Below are 18,503 nucleotides of genomic sequence, written 5' to 3'. Positions count from 1 at the left end.
ATATAAGGCGAGGTGGAATAATATAAGAAACGATTACAGGAAATGTCTCAAAAAAATTAAACTTTATAAATACGCCGAGACATTGAGATTTCTAAAAAAATTTGTTGATTAAAGAGATACAAAAGGAAATATTGAATTCGAAAACCATGAGATTGAGGAACAGGAAGATTGTGGAGAACAAGTCAGTGAAGAACAAAACATAGTACATGATATGAATACTCCTACTGTTGCAAAAAAAACTGATGATTTTTTGTTAATTATAAGTACAAATAAGTTGCATATTTAGATAAAGTACTTCACGTTTCATAAATAAAAACTGTTTAATTTTTACTTACCTTAAGCCAACTGCTAACCGTCCCTCGATGTAACAGCTTTTCTCTAATGTGTATCTTGTTTTATTAAATGTCTTGCTATTTTATGAAGCAATATCTTAACACAATTTTGAGACATTCTAAAATATTCGAAAAATTTAGTTTCATGGTCTATGAAATCTTTATCTTTTTTGTTTGGTTTTCTTGTTCTTCCTCATTTATTGATATGGCAATAATAGCTAATTCTTGGCCACTAAGAGAAGCCACCCTACACCAAATTCTAATATTTTATTGAAAGCGTGTTACGAACTACAGACGGATGTGTGTAAATTGTTACCACTGATAAAGCATGATTAGCCGTGATTTATTCATTATTAATATTGACTAATGATAATGCGCCTTCTACAAAGCCCTGTAGTAGGGGGCGCTCGCATCACGAGAAATTCTCAGACAACTTGCTCGTATGCATCTCTATTGTTATGTTTTTTATGGATGACAGTAGTGACAAGTGACAGTAATGACGTTTCTGTACGTTGGCAAAAACATTTCATCAAAAAAAAAATATTCAAAGAATCTGAACTGAAAAATCACCTCCAAATCGCGGTGGGAGGGAAAGGCGAAAGGCGGATAATTTATTCTATTCTTTATAGTTGCAATGTTACAATAGTGATTCAATAAATTTGACGCCAACCTAAACCCCGGTCATGTAATATCCCGATTTAACTTAAAAATATTGTAGGGTTAGCTTTCTAGAGTTTTATTTTGTTCATACAAAAACCGGAAGTATGGGAGTCATAATAAGTAGATTTAGGGTAAGTGGCTCTGTAGTTATAAATATACAAAACCAGTTATGTAAATACCGATTAATTTTAGAAAAAACCGAGTACAATTGATGTACTAACGAAACTTGAAGATGAAATCACTTCCATCGAAGAGTTCCAGCAAAGAACCAAACAGACTCAACGCAAGATAGTTTTTAGGTTTCTCATCTTAGCAATAATTATTTATGCAGCACTGGCCTTTCTTTTATATTTGTATTTTTCACAAATATCACCAAATCAATGGTTTTTGTGCAGTATACCACTAATCGCTTTTCCTCTTGTGTGAGTACCACATAAGTATTAACGGCTAAGTTGTCACATTAATGGGTTTCAGCATATGGTTCATTAAGAAGTTCTTAACGTGGTACTACAACAGGAAAATAAAAAAAAATGAAAACAAACTAGTGTCGCTGAAAGAAAAAAAGAAAAAAATTCTAGAAAATGTTATGGAAAATGAAACTTATAAGGTTGCAAAGCAGATATTGGACAAATTTGCAAATGAACCAAAAAAACCTTTGGTTTTACCCACACCAGTGGTTCAAAGGGGTACTCCGATGCCCACAACTGCACCAGATACAGGTAATTTTCCTAGTTTAGATTTAATCAAATATTTTTTATTAAATTTAATGGCCTTTATTTAGGTTACACTTTAAATTCAGTGTTAATTAGTGCATTAACTAGGTATTGTAAAAATTGCAAATATCACAAATGAATTTAATGCATGCTAATTTAACGGAAAAATATTAATTTCTTTTTAGAAATTGATTAATTTATAAATTTTTTATTGCTACAGTAAAGTTATTTTTAAGCTGTTTCTTTAATTTTTATTAAAATAAAAAGCAAAAAATCTTCTGTTCTTTTTATGTTGTCATTTACTTATATCTTATGTTTATTTAAATATATGTTATGTGTTTTTTTAAATATGCACTAACTAATTAGTGAAGAAAAACTTTTATCCTGAAAGAAGACAACAAATATTATTGGTTTTCTTTCTAACATTTCTGATAAATTTTCCTTGCAGATATGTCCAGCATAACTGTTGATATCTAAATATAGTAGTACTAGTAGTAATATTTTTTTTATTTGCTAATTTTTGGTACATAATTAAAGCAAATAAGGTTACAATAAAGAATAATAATAAAATATTTTTTAAACCTAAACTAAAATAGAGTATGCAAAGTACCTATTTGCCTAAATGTGACTATAATAATATACAACTGTAATTACAATGAAAATTACTTTAACAAATTTAATTCAACAGCAATAAATTTCATTTAATCAATGTTAGTGCTAAAACTCAACAAGTGCGATAAATTATAAAACATGTCTAGATCCTTAAGTTTAGTGTATCAGCTGTATAAGATTTAGAAAGTTGTAATATTAAGAGATTCGTCTACCTGACAATGATTAATATCATCCACACCCTGATGTTTCTTAAACAATATAGGTATATCATGAAACTTCTGAGAGCCATTAAGAAAATCTCTTGTGCAACATTTAATAAAACCCAAGATTTGTAGAAACTTTGAAACACAGATATATGAGGTACATTTGATGTATGTGACCATGAAGTATAATTTCCAAGTCTCTATATTGGGACACACTAACCAAAGGACATTCATGTATGCTGTAAACATGGTCAATAGGATTTCTACTATGACTAAAATCCATTGAATGACACTTCTTGAAGTTAAGCTCCATAATATTTGGACACATTATTGAATCAAGAGGTCTAAATCCACCTAAAGTTAAAGCAATAATCCTTTTTGTGAACCGACATCATATAGAATTTCAGATAATCTGCAAACATAAGAAAATTTGTATGAAGAACTCAAGAATAACATATTAACATAAATGTTAAAGAATAATGGACCAAGATGAGAACCATGTACTGTAGAATGTACCATAATCTCCATTGAATGAAAATTTTTAAGTTGCACCATCTGTGTTCTACCAGTCAGGAAAGGCTTTAATCACATTAAAAACTGATCATGTATGCCAATAGTTTCCAACTTGCATGGTTAACTCAATTAAATGCTTTGAAGAAATCTAAATAAAGGGTGAATACATGGCAACTTTCTTCCAATGATTCCAGCAAATGGGTGTAATGAAACTTACTTTCTTCCACTATTAAGGGGCATATTGAAAATTATAAAAAGTTATGAATAGGAGGAACACCATTAGGACAAGGTCCCTTATTTATGTCCAGGGATGATAGTTTCTTATAAATCATGGATATAGAGAATTGGCAAGATAAGTTAATAGTACATTGTAGAAAAGTTTTATCAGGTGGGTCTAGGTGCCAGAATACGAATTTTATTGTTGGGTAAGAGGCCATAAGTTCATTGTAAAAAAAAAACTTGTCATATAATCTTTCATACATAATTTATACTCTATTTCAGAAGTGTGTAGAGCAATAAAACCTCATTAGGTATGCAAAAGTGGTACCTGGTGATCCACCAATATTTTATGCCACTACCTTAGTTGGGTATTAGTTTCAATGTAAAATTCTTTCTTTTCGTTGATTGCAGGTAGTGCCACCCGGTTTTGGGTCAATTTATGAGTTTTGATCATTGTTACCCACTGATAAACATTGAAAACGGTTCGCCAAAGGCGTGCAACTGGGACTTGTTTTTTACCTTATAATTAATGTACTTAAATGCTATTTTATTTTAGAAAGTTACTTTTGTTCAAATGGAATAATATATTTTTTTCACAAATTTATTGAACATAATATGTAGAGTAAAACAGTTGAAAATGTCACTTTTGGATCTGGCACTTTTTGAACAGTGTATAACAATTTTAAATTATAATAGATTGTAGTCTTCTTCGTCATCTGACGAACTGTCATCACCTCTTGACATTATAATTAAAGGATCGACTGTCTGATCGATGAGGTTGTCAAGATCCCACATTTTGTCCTCTTGCTTAATTACATGCTGGACTGCTTTTCGCCAATTCTCTGGTGTCGCTTCCGTAATGGCTTGATCAAACAGTAGCTTAACATCCTTCATTTTAAAAGTCGTGTTTTGTCTTGCTACAAATCCTTTTACCTGCGCCCATATCAGTTCTATAGGATTTAGTTCGCAATAATATGGCGGTAAGCGCAGTACAGTTATATTATATTTTTCGGCTATATCTTCCACGGCGTATTTCATGAAACGAGTTTTGTGTAAGTTTGCTATTGCCAGCAGTTCTTTTTTTATCAAATTTGCTTCAAACGCAATACCTTTTGCAGTCAGCCAATCGATAATTTCTTGCTTTCTCCAACTTGAAGTTGGCGTCTTCTCTATTCGCCGTGAATGATAGCTTGCGTTATCCATAACCACCACCGAATTAGCCGGAAGAAATTTTATCATTTCACCAAAATAGTCCTCGAAAACTTCTGAGTTCATGTCTTCATGGTAATCTCCTGTGCGAGTCGACTCAAAGGTTAGCAGACCTTCTTTTAAAAATCCCTCTTCGCTTCCAATATGTGTGATTATAAGTCTTTTTCCTTTTCCCGAAGGTACTTTAATACCCGTAGACAGGCCTTCTATGAAAGGTTGGCGAGCACTGGTTATATTTTTGTCTTGCCACATTTTTTCGACTATATAACCTTCGTTAATCCACGTCTCATCAAGATAAAAAACTTTCTTTTGCTCCCTGCGGTACTGCTTGATACTTCTCAAGTATTGTCGTCTCCAACAAACAATTTCGTCGCTCTCTAGTAAAAGTGCTTTGCGGTTATGCTTTTCCCAGGCAAAATCCATATTTTTTAAAGTTTTCCATAAAAGTTTTCTACTTATCAACGGAATACTGTCATCTCGGCCAAGCTCCATTAAAATTTTGTCTAGGGTGGGTATTTCCTTTTTAAAATAAAAAGAGTGAACTTTTCTTCGAATTATACATTTAGCATTTTCATCAAGGACTTTTGTAGGTCGTCCTGGCTTTTGCTTGGGAGATTCCACTTGACCTGCTACTTTTCTTTCCCGCAACAATTTGAAAATGGTGGACTTTCCAATTCCACTCATTCGAGAACATTTTTCAACAATTTCTTGCACAGTAAAACTAGGGTAATCGTGTTTTATGCAATCATGTACATTTAAAATAATAACTTTTTCACTCAGCGATAGTGGAGAATTTTTAGTACATCTTTTCGTTGGACTGAATACCTCCATTTTTTAAATATTGGGATAATAATATTGTGATTACACTACAGCGTAGCAGTGACTACTAACGTTTAAAATATGATTTAAAAGTATTTATAGTCTGTATATATTACCTGTCCCCATTTTTGCATGTTACAAAGCGTTAAAAGATAGGTACCTATACAAAAGGATTAAAAGTATTTATTTAGTATTTAACTCTTTCAAAATAAAGGCATTTAATCCGTGAAAATTAAATTCATAAATATTATAAGTACCTGCGCCTATGAACTACCACGAAATGTAGCCAAACAGAACGGAATTCCCCAGTTTATTGCTCTATACACTTCTGAAATAGAGTATAGCTGGTTTTTTGAAGATTATAATCTAGATGTAAAACTAGAAGGAAAAAACGTAATAATTAGACATTAAAAAAAAAATTTTGGGTTTTGAAGTAGTTAAAAAAAAAATTTGGTAAAAGAATACAGAAATTTTTATTTGTGGGTATCAATATAATCAACATCTAACTTAGAACTTAGTTGTAAATTACCTATTGCACTGCATATTACTATTTAATATGTTATTAAAATAAATTGTGGTAAATGAAGTAATCAGATCTTGATAAAAGAGACATAAACTGGGCAGCTTGATATTAAATATATACATAAATGTAATTCCCTGTATACAATATAAATCTAGTAATAACTAAATCTTCGAACTTGCAATGCCTTTATTTTTAAATTTAACTCGACGTTTCGGTTGATGTGTATCTCCAACTTCGTGTTTAATTAAAAAATAAAGGCCTAAAGGATTAAATAAGGATTAATAAAGGATTAAATTATAAATAAGTTTGAAGGTTTAGTTATTACTACTGTACCAATGTCTATCACCTTCAAAACTTGATATGAATCTCTTTTAGCTCTGAGACAAAGGTATGCAGCAACTCAAAACCTTTTAAGGGGTCGAGCGTCTTTTGGGGGTGCTGCAGAGACTCCCGTACCTCCACAAAGACAATTAGCCCTACAACAATCTAGTAATGTGTTGCAACAGACTCCAATAAGAATTCAACCTGTGAGAAGTCCGCCGTCAATTGTCACCCCAATCCTACCTAGAGGTATCTTACCCAAAAACCGGTCAATTTTGGATAAGATGGTCGATTTTCTTGTCGGAGACGGACCGTCCAATAGATATGCGTTGATTTGTCACAGTTGTAGTGGTCATAACGGTAAGTCTCGGTTTCCTAGTTCCTTGCAGAACCAATTATTCTTTCTTGTAGGTATGGCACTAAAAGAAGAATTTGAATATTTCTCTTTCCGGTGTGTTTATTGCAATACTTTTAATCCGGCCAGGAAAAAAAGGCCAGAGGGTCCTAAATTCGACAGCCCACTTATGTTGACACCCGCAAGACAACCAGATGAATCTCAGTCTGAGGATGAATCAAGTTCATCTGATTCTGAGGTAAATTTCTCGTATTTTCTTTTGATGTTAGGCCATTTTTTTATTATTAGCTAATGAAAAGCACCTAATTATTTTTTTTAATCAGAACAGGCAACCAAAAGATGTAATTATTTATATGCAAATAACTCAAAAAGTATTGGTGGTATCGAAAAAATATGTTATTAAAAAATGTTATTAAATATGCAACAAAAAAGTTATGTAATTAGGTATGTACCAAAATTTGCAACGAATTTTATGTTAAGGAAAAAGTCCATTCTGAAGTGGAGTCAATATAATATTGAAAAGTTAGTAGGGGGAAGTCTTTTCTCCACAAATAAAATGCTAATCCTCTAATTTCAGGAGTGATGCATTTCGGCAAGCATGTGAAGAATTATTATTAAGCCCCTATTAAATCCGGTAATAGTAATGATTTATATACAGTCAACCTTTGCCTAAAGTTTTGGATGTACTTGTAACCGAGAAATTGTCATTGCAGTGTAAAACCCAAATTATCAACAACATGGTTTTCAAAAAGGTCGTTCCACTGTTACTAAGTTATTATGTTATGAAGATTGTCTGTTTGATGCTTTTGGTAAAGGTTCACAAGTTGATGCTGTATATATGGATTTTTCGAAGGCTCACACTTTTTACTTTGATTTGAATTATTCTGTTATTAATAACTTAAATTTTATTATGATTATTATTTGAGGTAATTAATTATGATACTACTACAATAAATACTTGTACTCTGAAATAAAAACTTTTTGTAATTAAAAATTATTTTCCACTTTTTAGTTCGATTAGCAATAAAAGCGTGTTCTTTTAGTTTTTTTTAATTATTATTTAATTTCTATTTTTTAGTTGGATTAGCAATAAAAACGTGCTTTTTTAGTTTTTTTAAACAATCATTTATTATTTTATTTTTATTTATATGGGATCAACCCCATTACAAAAAAGAATAATACAACATAATAATTCATTTAACCTAAGCACAATAATAAACTTTTAAATTCTAACAATTAACAACCATATTAACCATTTAATTGTCATTAACACTGATTTGGCTCTGATAACTTAACTACAACCCATTAATGAATATAAAAAAGAACAATGACTAAAAGCTCATATCAGAAATATTAAAAATTAAGATACCTTCCATAATCAAAAGTAAAAAAATGGAAAAAAAAATTAACAAAAAGTTTCAAATAATTTCTTTAATTTGATGCCTAAACTGAGACAAGGTAATGCCCAAAATATCCACTTCACCAATCTTAGTTAGTATAACAATCTTAAAGTCCTCTCAATTGGAGAGTGAGATGCATAATTATCTTGTTGCAAGCATCTTATATATTATTATATAATAACTATTAGTTATTTCAAATTTAACCGACATCGTATCTCTCACGTATTCATGATAGCCGTAGTGGTATTACATAAAATGGGTACTAATTATGACATAATAAGAATCAATTGGATATAACTTGCTTGCAATTTGACCATATCTCTGTTTCAGCCAATCGTAGAGGAGCCTCCGAGTGACTCTCCTGAGCCGCCCATGCGATCAGATTCCGAAAGCGAATCAAAAATGGAGGTGGAAGAATCGGAACCCGCGAAAACTGCCAAAGTCACGGAGAGCGGCGATGCCGCCCACCCAATAAATCAAGACTGATTTTAATTTATTTAATTTATTATTCGGGTTCAGATTGTTTTGTTTTTTAATGTTTTTTTTTTACCTTTTCGGGGAGCATGAATGAATGCCTCGAATCACATATTGACTGATCGGTCATTATCGTGACCTTTTTGTCATATGTCATTTGAAATGGCAGTTCATTTGTCAAATTACTTTGAGTCAATATTTTTTTGAAGACTAGAGTAAGCCAAGTGTCTTACATTCTATTATTTAATCGTTTTTGTTTTACGTGCATGTAATATACGTCGTCTTTAACCATTTGTAGGAAAGTTTAATCAATGGTTTTGGTTTTTCTAAAGGAATGTTTTTAACGGTGATGTTTGTCTTTCTCGCACTTATTAATAAAAACTTGCTTTTTTGTTATACTTTCTTTCTTTCAACGTTTGAGCCGGATTAAAATCACTCGATATGATTCTGACCGTAAAATATTTAAAAAAAAACATTCAGTGTGTTATAAATCTTACTGCTCTTCACAATATAAAGAGTAGCATACAGTAGTAGCATACTAGCATACAGGGTGGGCATTTTATAAGAGTGCACCTTTTCTCACAATTTACATGAGTTACCTTAATACGGTTCCTAAAGACTTGCCCTGTAATATAGTCGCAAGGCGGTTCGCGACTATGCGTATAAAAAAAATTATATAGAACCAAAAAATTCATACTTTTTGAGAAATTGAAATAGTCATCTCTTTGGGTGTTTAGATAACGAAATGTTGAAATTTGGCATGTTCCCTCTCAATACATTAAGCACATAATTTCACCCTAAAGTAAAAAAAAAAATCGGTAAACAAAATCGTAAAATTTAATGCTTCGCTCAGAACTCAATTTTAAATCATTCAAACCACTTAAAATTTTCAGGCATGACAGCCTTTATGTAAAATAAATTAAAACTGTTCTAGAAACTGATCGAAAATTTGGGTTGAGATTTTTTTTAATAAAGAAAGTTCTGGCAGTTTTTAAAGTTCTTTAGTTTTTTGGACTTGTATGGTGCCTAATTCAAAATAAAAGTTTTTTTTATAAAAAAGGTTCATAATTTAATAAATTCAATATAACTTAAATTGTTATGAACCAAAACGGCGAGCAATAATGAGCTTTTCCCAAGAAGATCAAACAAAATTTAATTTTTTTTTAATAGCTGAATTCTTGAATTTCATTTGAAGTTTATAGTTTTTCAGTTATTCGAACTTTTGCGTTTAATTTCAGGGTCTCTGCACTTTGAGAGGAACATTTTTTACTTCATGACGGATTTCCGGGACTTATTTTATAATTATAATAATAATTAGGAAAATTATGCTTATTTGTCCAGAGAAAGTGGCAAAGTTTGACGTCTTTAAAAAGTTGCGTTTATTTTATTTAAACCTCATGCCTTGAATCAAACTTTCAATCATTTTTTAACTTATAAAAAATCGAATTAATGCTAGTTGAATGGTTTTTTTTCTCTACGGAACAGACTGGCACAAAAGGGAAAAGCCTACGGTACTCTAGTATCACGCGAGTAGTGCAAGTTGTAATGTTCGGGAGAGATGTGCTTTTGAAGTTGATTCTACAGACTTGCACTTCTCCATAAAAAGAAATCCCGCATATTGACGTTCTAGGCGTCTGCAGATGCACTTTATATTATTATTATTGTCGAGAATTGATTCATTGATAGGGTAAGAAAGAAAGAAAGAAAATGTGCTATATTACGTAAGACAACAAAATCTTGTGTACAAGCATCCTAAAAACTAAAAAAATAAACACAGGTTAAAAGGTATCATTAAAAAAATCGTCAAGGCTATAATATGCCCTGGATAATAAAAGTGATTTTAATTCCTTTTTGAATCTCTTAACTTCTAAAATTTGTCTGATACATAGAGGAACATGGTTGTAAATCTTTTTGCTAAGGTATATAAGTGAGTTCTTGGTGAGGGAGGATGTAGGGATTGGTAAGGGAAAATCGTTAACCTGGCGAGTCATATGACCAGTGTTAGAGGGAGGTTTAGGACATTTATGAATAAGAGTAGCTGTTTCTAAGATAAAAAGAGTTAGGATTTTTTGAGATATAAAGAGAGGTTTACAAGAATCTCTTAACCCAGCGGAACATAGGTATCTAACTGCCTTTTTTTGAATCACAAAAATTATGTTTAATAATCCCTTGTTGCTTAAACCCCAAAAAGGCAAGCCATAACGAAGGTGGGACTCAATAAGAGAAAAGTACACTGAACGTGCAACTACCCCTCCCAGCTCATGCCCCGCCATTCTTACTGCAAAGCATCCAGAGGATAATTTTGATGCAAGATTTAGGATATGATCTTCGAAGCGAAGGCGACCATCAATGGTAATACCAAGGAACTTACAGCTTTCTTTGTTTTGCAAGGGGGAGTTTTCACTAAACATAAGGCCCTGAACGTCACACTTAAATCCCATAATAAAGGTTGTGCCCACATTAAATACAAGCCTGTTTGCAGCACACCACTCCGATAAAATCTTAAGATCCTTAAAAACCTGGGCTCTAACATTATCAGAATCTCTATGATTCCATAAAATGGTGGTATCATCAGCAAACTGAACCACTTTGCCCTGCAGTTTTAATGAACCCAAATCATTTACATAGAGCAAAAATAATAGTGGTCCTAACACTGAACCCTGAGGTACTCCAGTTTTAAGGGATCTGGAATCGGATAAACATCCAGATACTGTAACTTTTTGGGTACGATTAGACAGATAGGATTCCAGCCATTGCAATGCCACACCTCTAAAGCCATAACTATTGAGCTTAGACAGCAGTATTCCATGATCTATACAATCAAATGCCTTGGATAAATCGCAAAACACTGCCGCCGCGGACTCTCCAGAATTTAAGGACACATAGACACTCTCCAAAAAGCCGAAAACAGCGTCATGAGTCCCTTTTCCCGTTTGAAATCCAAACTGATTTGCAGATAAAATGCAATTATGTTGCAAAAAAGATAAAATTCTGATTTTTGCAATTTTTTCAACTATCTTGGAGAGGGTAGACAATATAGAAATTGGACGAAAATTACAAGGCTCACTCACATCTCCACCCTTATAAAGAGGGATAACCACTGCCTCCTTCAAACATGCTGGAAAGATGCCATTATGAAAGGAATTGTTTATGGCAGAAGCTAAGGCATTCAATGCTGAGTCAGGCAAAAGGAGTAGTAATTTTGATGATATTCCATCAGCTCCAGCTGATTTATGGTTTTTTAAGCTTTTAATTGCATCTCTAACATCAGTAAGGCTAACAGGATAAAAGAAAAAAGAATTTTGAACTGACACTTGTTGAATATAATGCAAAGGATCAATATTAGTATTCACATCCTTGAGCAATAAATGAGGAATATTACAGTAATAATCATTTAAACTATTTGGTTTTACTTCTGGTTCTGAAACTTTCTTGTGAGAATGCCTGAAGTCATTTATAATTGACCAACATTCTCTCTGCCTAGTTGAGGACATATTCAAGCGGTCACTATAATATTTAACCTTAGCTGCTTTTATCGTCTTTCTATATAGACTACGATATTTCTGATGATAAAGAATAATGTTTGCATTAGTTGTAAACTTGCACAGCTTAGCCAAAAAACGGAGGTTTTTAGATGAAATTCTGAGGCCTGCTGTGACCCATGGTTTTCTATTTTTCATTTTAAGCCTCTTTTTAGGAAAACACTGATTGATCTTGTCACATAGCACATGAAATAACAAAGTAAACGGGTCAGGAGCCATTTCAACTGCATTCCAATTAACCAAAGCTGCAGTAGAAGAAAAAGCATTAAAATTTGCTCTGCTGAAAATTCTTCCTATATAATGAGATGAAGGAAATACAGTGTTGCATGGAATCCTAGCGAGAATGGCTTCATGGTCAGAAATACCAGATAAGGGAAAAGATGCATCCCTGAGGGACACCTGCGTTAATTTGAAATCTGCGAGGTGTGTCCATCAACAATTTGATGAACGGATCGGTTCTCGGGAAAGCTTCAAACCCAAGCAACGAGAGTTGAAGCCAAGTCCTAAAACAACAGTTTTTTAAGAGCTTTTTATGCCAGACTATCAAATGCCTTTGAAATATCCAGAGCTTTTCATTTCTCATCTCTCATTTAGCCCTGGTCCAAATATGAGTGACATAGGTAAACAGAACACCAGTAGACCTGTGTTTTCGAAAACCATATTGACGGTTGTTAATGATGTTGGTGGACTGCGAGTATTTTAAAATTTGCTGGTTGACAAGTTAAAAAGCAATTGGACGGCAATTAATGGGCACCCGTAATTTTTTTAAATACTGTTGACGGTATTCCATCAGGGTCGGTAGCCGTATTAGTCTGTAACACCTTTGAAAACCTTTTCAACATCTCTGTAACGGAAGACTTTCTCTGCCATCGAAGAAGGCTTTCTTGGCAGAGTCGTGGTGTTTTCCCTTGTCGGTCTAAGATAGAGTTTGAGGTGAACATTTGACCCAGCACGTCTGCCATTTCCATTGCGGTCATTCCAATGGAACCATCATTCCTAGTGAATGGTGGAATTTTTGATGTACAGAAACCTTGCTCAACTGCTTGTTATAGCCAGAACGATCTTAAGTCACTTTGACAATTTTTTCTTTGCAATTATCGACTGTATGCTTGCACGCGTTTCTCAAGGCAACAAAGTTCATACGATTTGCAGGGCTTGGGTCTTGGCACCATTATTTGCGCACAAGAAGAATTTTTGTTGTTTTTGCCTCGGTGCAACTTTTATCGAACCACGGTTTGCTGCCTGAAGAACTTTTGAAGATGTTCGAAATGTAAGCCTCCGTAGCTGCCGAAATCACCTCTGAAATCTTGCTCGCATACACTGAAGGATCATTGGTTCTGGACAGACATCATTCAAAGGAAACGAAGAAACTGTTTGAAATGTTTTCTTCGCTGGTTTATAATGCCAAACTTTACGCAGCATCGGTGGATCCTGAGTTTTCATTTCTAGTTCACATACTGAGGTTATTAATTTGTGATATATTTTTTCTAGTGGTGCATGTACGGTAATATAGTATGAGTCAAGATTTGTCGCGAGAAATAAATCCAGGATTTAATTATAAATGATAATTGTATTATTTTATCATTTCAATCTTTGTACTATCTTTTTTTCTTGGTGGAGGTACTAGTGCTGATAACACAAATTGGTGGTTCGCTTCTGTTCGTGATTCCCTATGTTTTTTCCTTGTTTTCTGAAACTCTTTCTTTGGTGTTATTGTATGGTTTTCACTACGGATCTTTGATTCGATCAGTTGTGTCAGTATTAATAGTGCATATTTCAATTGTCTGATTATTTTGTGCGGATAAATTTAACGGCCCACCTTTATGAAAATAATGAACTAGTGGACATAATACTTACCTATGGACAACAAAATGCAGCCGTAACATGCAAAGTTTTCCTAAAATAAAAAATAATCCGGCCGCACGTATATTTGTAAATTTGTTTATTCATGACACAAGGTATATAAAAGAACAAGGTCCGCAAGGTCGAGGATATGCTGGAAGAGCTGCCCAACCTGAAATGTTACAAAAATTGAAGAGGATATTTTACAAATGGTCGAAGAATCAAAGAGTATTATTGGTTTCCCTAAAGAAGTCAATAAACAGAAACACATCTCGGACGGTACCTCTTTTCGACTTCAGAAAATCCCGATAAATCAGTTCCTTTCAGAGTGATTGCTTTAAGAAAACATCGCAGATGGGATCTATGGAAGCAGGTATGTCAAAGTCGAAATATACTTTATTTACTAAGTTTACAGACTTGTGCTAAAAGCTTTCTAATTCTAAAATTTACAATGACAGTAGTTATTTGGTTACATTTAAAACAATACAGAATCCATTCTGATTATATGTAAAAAAAGCAAGAACCAACATTAAACAAGAATTAAAAAAATCTGATCAACAGATACATAATTTATTTTAGGTATCAAAATTAATCATTAAAATACTCTTCAATGCTGTAATAAGCTTTTGGTAAGATGAATTGTTTTAGTTCTCTCCCAACTTCTTAAGGTCTGTAATAGTCTTAATCGAGAGAGGAACATGATTAAATATTTTACGATTTATAAGAGAGTTTGTGTAAGTGAGGAGGTGAGGATTAGAAAAGATTTTGAAGAAGTTGTTTACTTGATGAGTATTATGACTAGTGCAAGATGGTGAACTAACGGACTTATGTATGAGTGTAGCAGTTTCCAATATAAAGAATGAGAAAACTGTTAAAATTTTTTCAGTGTTAAAATATCTGTACCTTAATGCTTTTTTCTGAATAGTAAAATAATGTTAAGGAATCCTTTGGAGCACAAGCCCCAAAATGGCTACCGATACCGGATTTGAGAGTCTATTAAGGCAAAATAAACTGACTGAGTAAACAACCCCCCTAGCTCATGCCTGGCAACCCTAGCTGCAGAACAACCGGAAGAAAGTTTAGCAGTGAGATTTAAGGTTATTAAACTTCCATCAATAAAGAGGCCCAGAGTTCGACAATATTCTCTATTATTTAGGGCTCTTCTCTTTAAATAAAAGACCTTCCACATCACACTTAAACTCTAGAACAAAGGTTTTATCAACATTGAATACAAAACAATTACATACGCACCATTCTTTAATTTTGCGAAGGTCCTCTACTATGAGAGATCTAACATCTAACTATTTTTTTTAATCTTTGTTATGCCACAGAATTGTGGTATCATCCGCAAACTGAAACATGCGTAAGCAAGGGAGCTGACTATCAAGGCTATCGGCAAAGAGCTCAGCCTTTTTCTAGGAATCGTGAATGCTTACAGTGAGCACAGTTAACTAAATACGCATTTCAAGTCTTTAATAAAAAGATAAATTTAGATAATGTTTTTTAAATACAGCTTGGAGGCTGTCCAATAAAATATAGGGTGATAAAAAGTATCAGACTTCTCTTCCCTATCAACAAAATATGCAAGAACTTCCTAAGAAAACTGTATTATGCATATATTATGTTACCCTACCTAGATCTGCTCCAAACTATATACCTTCACACAAATCAAAGAAGATGGTATACTAGTATAGTACTAAGTCGTGGTCCGCCACTGTTGTCATCTAATTAACGGCCGTTGCCCATGGCCCTTTCGACCTATCACCATCAAGGGGATCGTCATAAGCCATCGGCAACAAGAAAAAAGACCCAAAAACCCTGTCAAGGTGAAAGGAAGCCGGCTTCTATTCAATGTCAGAATATATAACGTACACAGCGAGAAAACACAACATCAACGCCAGTCGCCGAGATTTCACGTGCTAAATCCAATAAACGATCACGGGATAGAAAAATCGAAATTATTGTTGATAATAATATATAGTTTTGTGGATAGATGATCGCCGGTGTTGTTTTTTTTTTTTGTGTAAAGTGTAGATCGCGTCAATCGGTGTAGTTTTTCTGGCGCTAATTAGTTTTTATTGACACTTGGATACGCGGATGTTTATTGGGTAATTATGATGATCATTATTTTTTTAAAAGTGCATTATTGCGGTTAAAAAGTGCCCTATATTTTTATGAAGTAAGTCTTTTTCATTAAAGCTTCAGGTTTATTCGTTTTGGTAAAAATCTATACATATGCGTCCATTGGCTTAAATAGCAGAAAATTGATTCATAAAAAATATACGACTCAAAAAAATATTTAAAAGTATAATATATGTTTATAGCTTACTATTACTTAATTACTTAATTTTATAGGCACTTATGAGTACTTTTTGTAATTTTTTTGCTTGGAGATTTTTTTCATTAGGTTTTAATTTTAATGAAATAATTAATGTTAATTTATAAGAATATAATGAAACACATAATAATAACAATAAGTGGCAATAAAGAAATAACATTAATCAATAATATGGAATGGAAAAATCTATAAAAAAGTAAAAAAATACGGAAACGTAAAACATAAACCTATATAGACAATTTCAGCTCTTTATTAATTTAAACAGATATTTTGCTTTAAATAAAGCCGTCATCTGACCTGAACTGTATACCACAACTACAAGACATACCCACTCACTTATTTCCAATATTCTGCACTATAAATTAAGTTTTCATGGGAGATTCTTTTTTTAGAATCACTCAATTTACCTTTAAGTGCCTGGAAGAGACTTGAGAGTAGTTAAAGAATTACTCCAGTTACTCGATGCGGCTCAAAAGTTCGGAAAAATATTCGTAAATTCTCGACTTGCTCATGTTATCTTAACTTGCCTGGAAGAGTTAGGTACATTTAAAGTAACTCAGATGCGTAGAAAAGGGCTCGAATTCAAAGATCTACTCTAGAAATACTTAGTTTACCTTCGATTGCCTGGAAGACACTTGAGAGAAGTTAAAAAATTATTCCAGGCACTCAAAGTGGCTCAGGAGGCTAAAAAAATATTCTTGAGAAATTTGCTTAGATTAACTTTACTTGCCTGGAAGAGTTATTATAGTTAATTTAAATGAATTAACAGAGTTATCTACGAAAGGGTCAAAATTAAGCTCTAATCATTCTGGGGATTGGACAACAGAAACCCTATGGTGATCCCATGATGGAAGGGCAAATAAAACATAGCAGGATTCTGAACTCTTTGGATTCTGAACTTTGAATGAGTTCACTCAGTTTTTCAGTTTACTCAGAGTTTCACTCATAAAAATAAAAAAAAAGATAAATAAAAAAAAACTTCGCGGTCACACTTTAAAATTAAAAAAACAAATGTATAAAACAAAAACACGTCAAATGTTTTTGCCTAATAGAGTGTTTGATGTTTAGAATTTCGTTACCCGTAGATGTCATAACTGCTCCTTCTGTAAACTGTTTCAAGAACCGTCTGGATAAATTGTACATGTTTAGTGTTTAAATTGGGAATCTGACATTTGAAGATTTATTCAAATATATTGTAATGCCTACTTAGTTCATAGAGCTATACAGAATGTAAATACTTGGCTGTTATCCAACAAAATAATAATAATAATAATAATAAGGATAAGTGTCGTATTAACAACATTGTACGAGGAAAGATGCAGCCGGGATCCTTCGAGATGCAGGATGGCCAAACTATAGATGCCATGGAAGAGGGTGATACATACAAATACCTGGGAATGGTGCAGGCAGCGCGAATAGACCACCGAACAATGAAAGATAAACTCACTGCTGAGTTTACAACAACAGTAAAGCACATAGTGAAAACGAGCCTCAACAGTAAGAATCTATTTAAGGCGTTGAAAACGTATGCCTGTACAGCACTAACATATTCCTTTGGAGTTGTGGGATGGAGCAAGACGGACATCCAGAACTTGCAACGGAAGGCACGAACATTATTGACTAAGGCTCAAAAACACTACCCTCAAAGTGCCACAGAAAGAACTACGCTACCAAGACATCAGGGAGGTAGAGGATTGGCAGACATTGGCAAACAGTTAGACCGACAAATTTCAGTTCTGAGAAATTTCTTTCATGAAAAGGCTAGATCGTCCGCTCTGCACCGTGCTATATGCGAGGTCGATGACTCTACACCTCTGAAACTGAAGAATCGCAAAATCGAAAGTCACCACGTCACTGATGAAGAAAAACATCGATCATGGGCACAAAAACCACTGCACGGGAGACACGTCAACGAGGTTAGCCAGGGACATGTCGACACCAACGCGTCGAACTACTGGTTAACTTCGGGACAACTGTTTCCCGAAACGGAAGGTTTCCTCTTGGCCATACAAGACCAAGTTATTTCAACTAGAAACTACTTGAAGTGCATTATTTCGGATCCTTCAGTACAGAGTGACAAATGTCGATATGGATGCCAAGTGACAGAATCCATCCAACACATAACGGGAGGATGTCAAACGTTTGCCCAAACTGAGTATAAGGTACGTCATGACTGCGTTGGAAAAATACTGCACCAAGAACTTGCAGTTAAACTGAACCTCTTGAGGACGGACAAAGTTCCATATTACAATTATACTCCAGAGCCAGTTCTTGAAAATGGCGAGTATAAATTGTACTGGGACCGAACTGTTCTCACCGACCAAAGAACTGTCAACAATAGACCAGATCTTATCCTGGTGGATAAGCGACTAAGGAGAACCACGCTGATTGACGTTGCTATACCTAATAACAATAACCTCCAAGGAAA

The 18,503-nt window shown here is 33.6% G+C and overlaps 2 protein-coding genes across 3 annotated transcripts in view; both read left to right on the top strand.

The window, feature by feature from the left end:
• The first annotated feature begins 837 nt into the window (after positions 1 to 837).
• Positions 838 to 18,503, top strand: part of LOC126739981 (endoplasmic reticulum junction formation protein lunapark) — a 23,222-nt gene continuing 5,556 nt past the window's right edge. The window contains exons 1-6 of one of the 2 annotated variants that reach the window (XR_007661756.1): positions 838 to 1,123; positions 1,185 to 1,414; positions 1,467 to 1,711; positions 6,179 to 6,484; positions 6,536 to 6,717; positions 8,210 to 8,426. Coding sequence is in view for 1 of the 2 variants with exons in the window: in XM_050445825.1 (XP_050301782.1) it covers positions 1,097 to 1,123; positions 1,185 to 1,414; positions 1,467 to 1,711; positions 6,179 to 6,484; positions 6,536 to 6,717; positions 8,210 to 8,365 (1,146 nt within the window). In the remaining variant the exon portion in view is untranslated. Of the gene's footprint in view, positions 1,124 to 1,184; positions 1,415 to 1,466; positions 1,712 to 6,178; positions 6,485 to 6,535; positions 6,718 to 8,209; positions 8,750 to 18,503 lie in introns of those variants that run through there. The other variant, XM_050445825.1, reaches the window with a different exon arrangement.
• LOC126739984 (uncharacterized) overlaps positions 15,631 to 18,503 on the top strand; it is a 25,972-nt gene continuing 23,099 nt past the window's right edge. The window contains exon 1 of the mRNA XM_050445829.1: positions 15,631 to 15,845. Coding sequence (XP_050301786.1) covers positions 15,835 to 15,845 — 11 coding nt within the window. The 5' untranslated portion in view covers positions 15,631 to 15,834. The remainder of the gene's footprint in view (positions 15,846 to 18,503) is intronic.

Source organism: Anthonomus grandis, chromosome 8 (assembly GCF_022605725.1).
Source record: "Anthonomus grandis grandis chromosome 8, icAntGran1.3, whole genome shotgun sequence".
Classification (NCBI taxonomy): domain Eukaryota; kingdom Metazoa; phylum Arthropoda; class Insecta; order Coleoptera; family Curculionidae; genus Anthonomus; species Anthonomus grandis.
The sequence above is the reverse complement of the archived record's forward strand: the minus strand, read 5'-3'. Positions and strand labels throughout refer to the sequence as shown.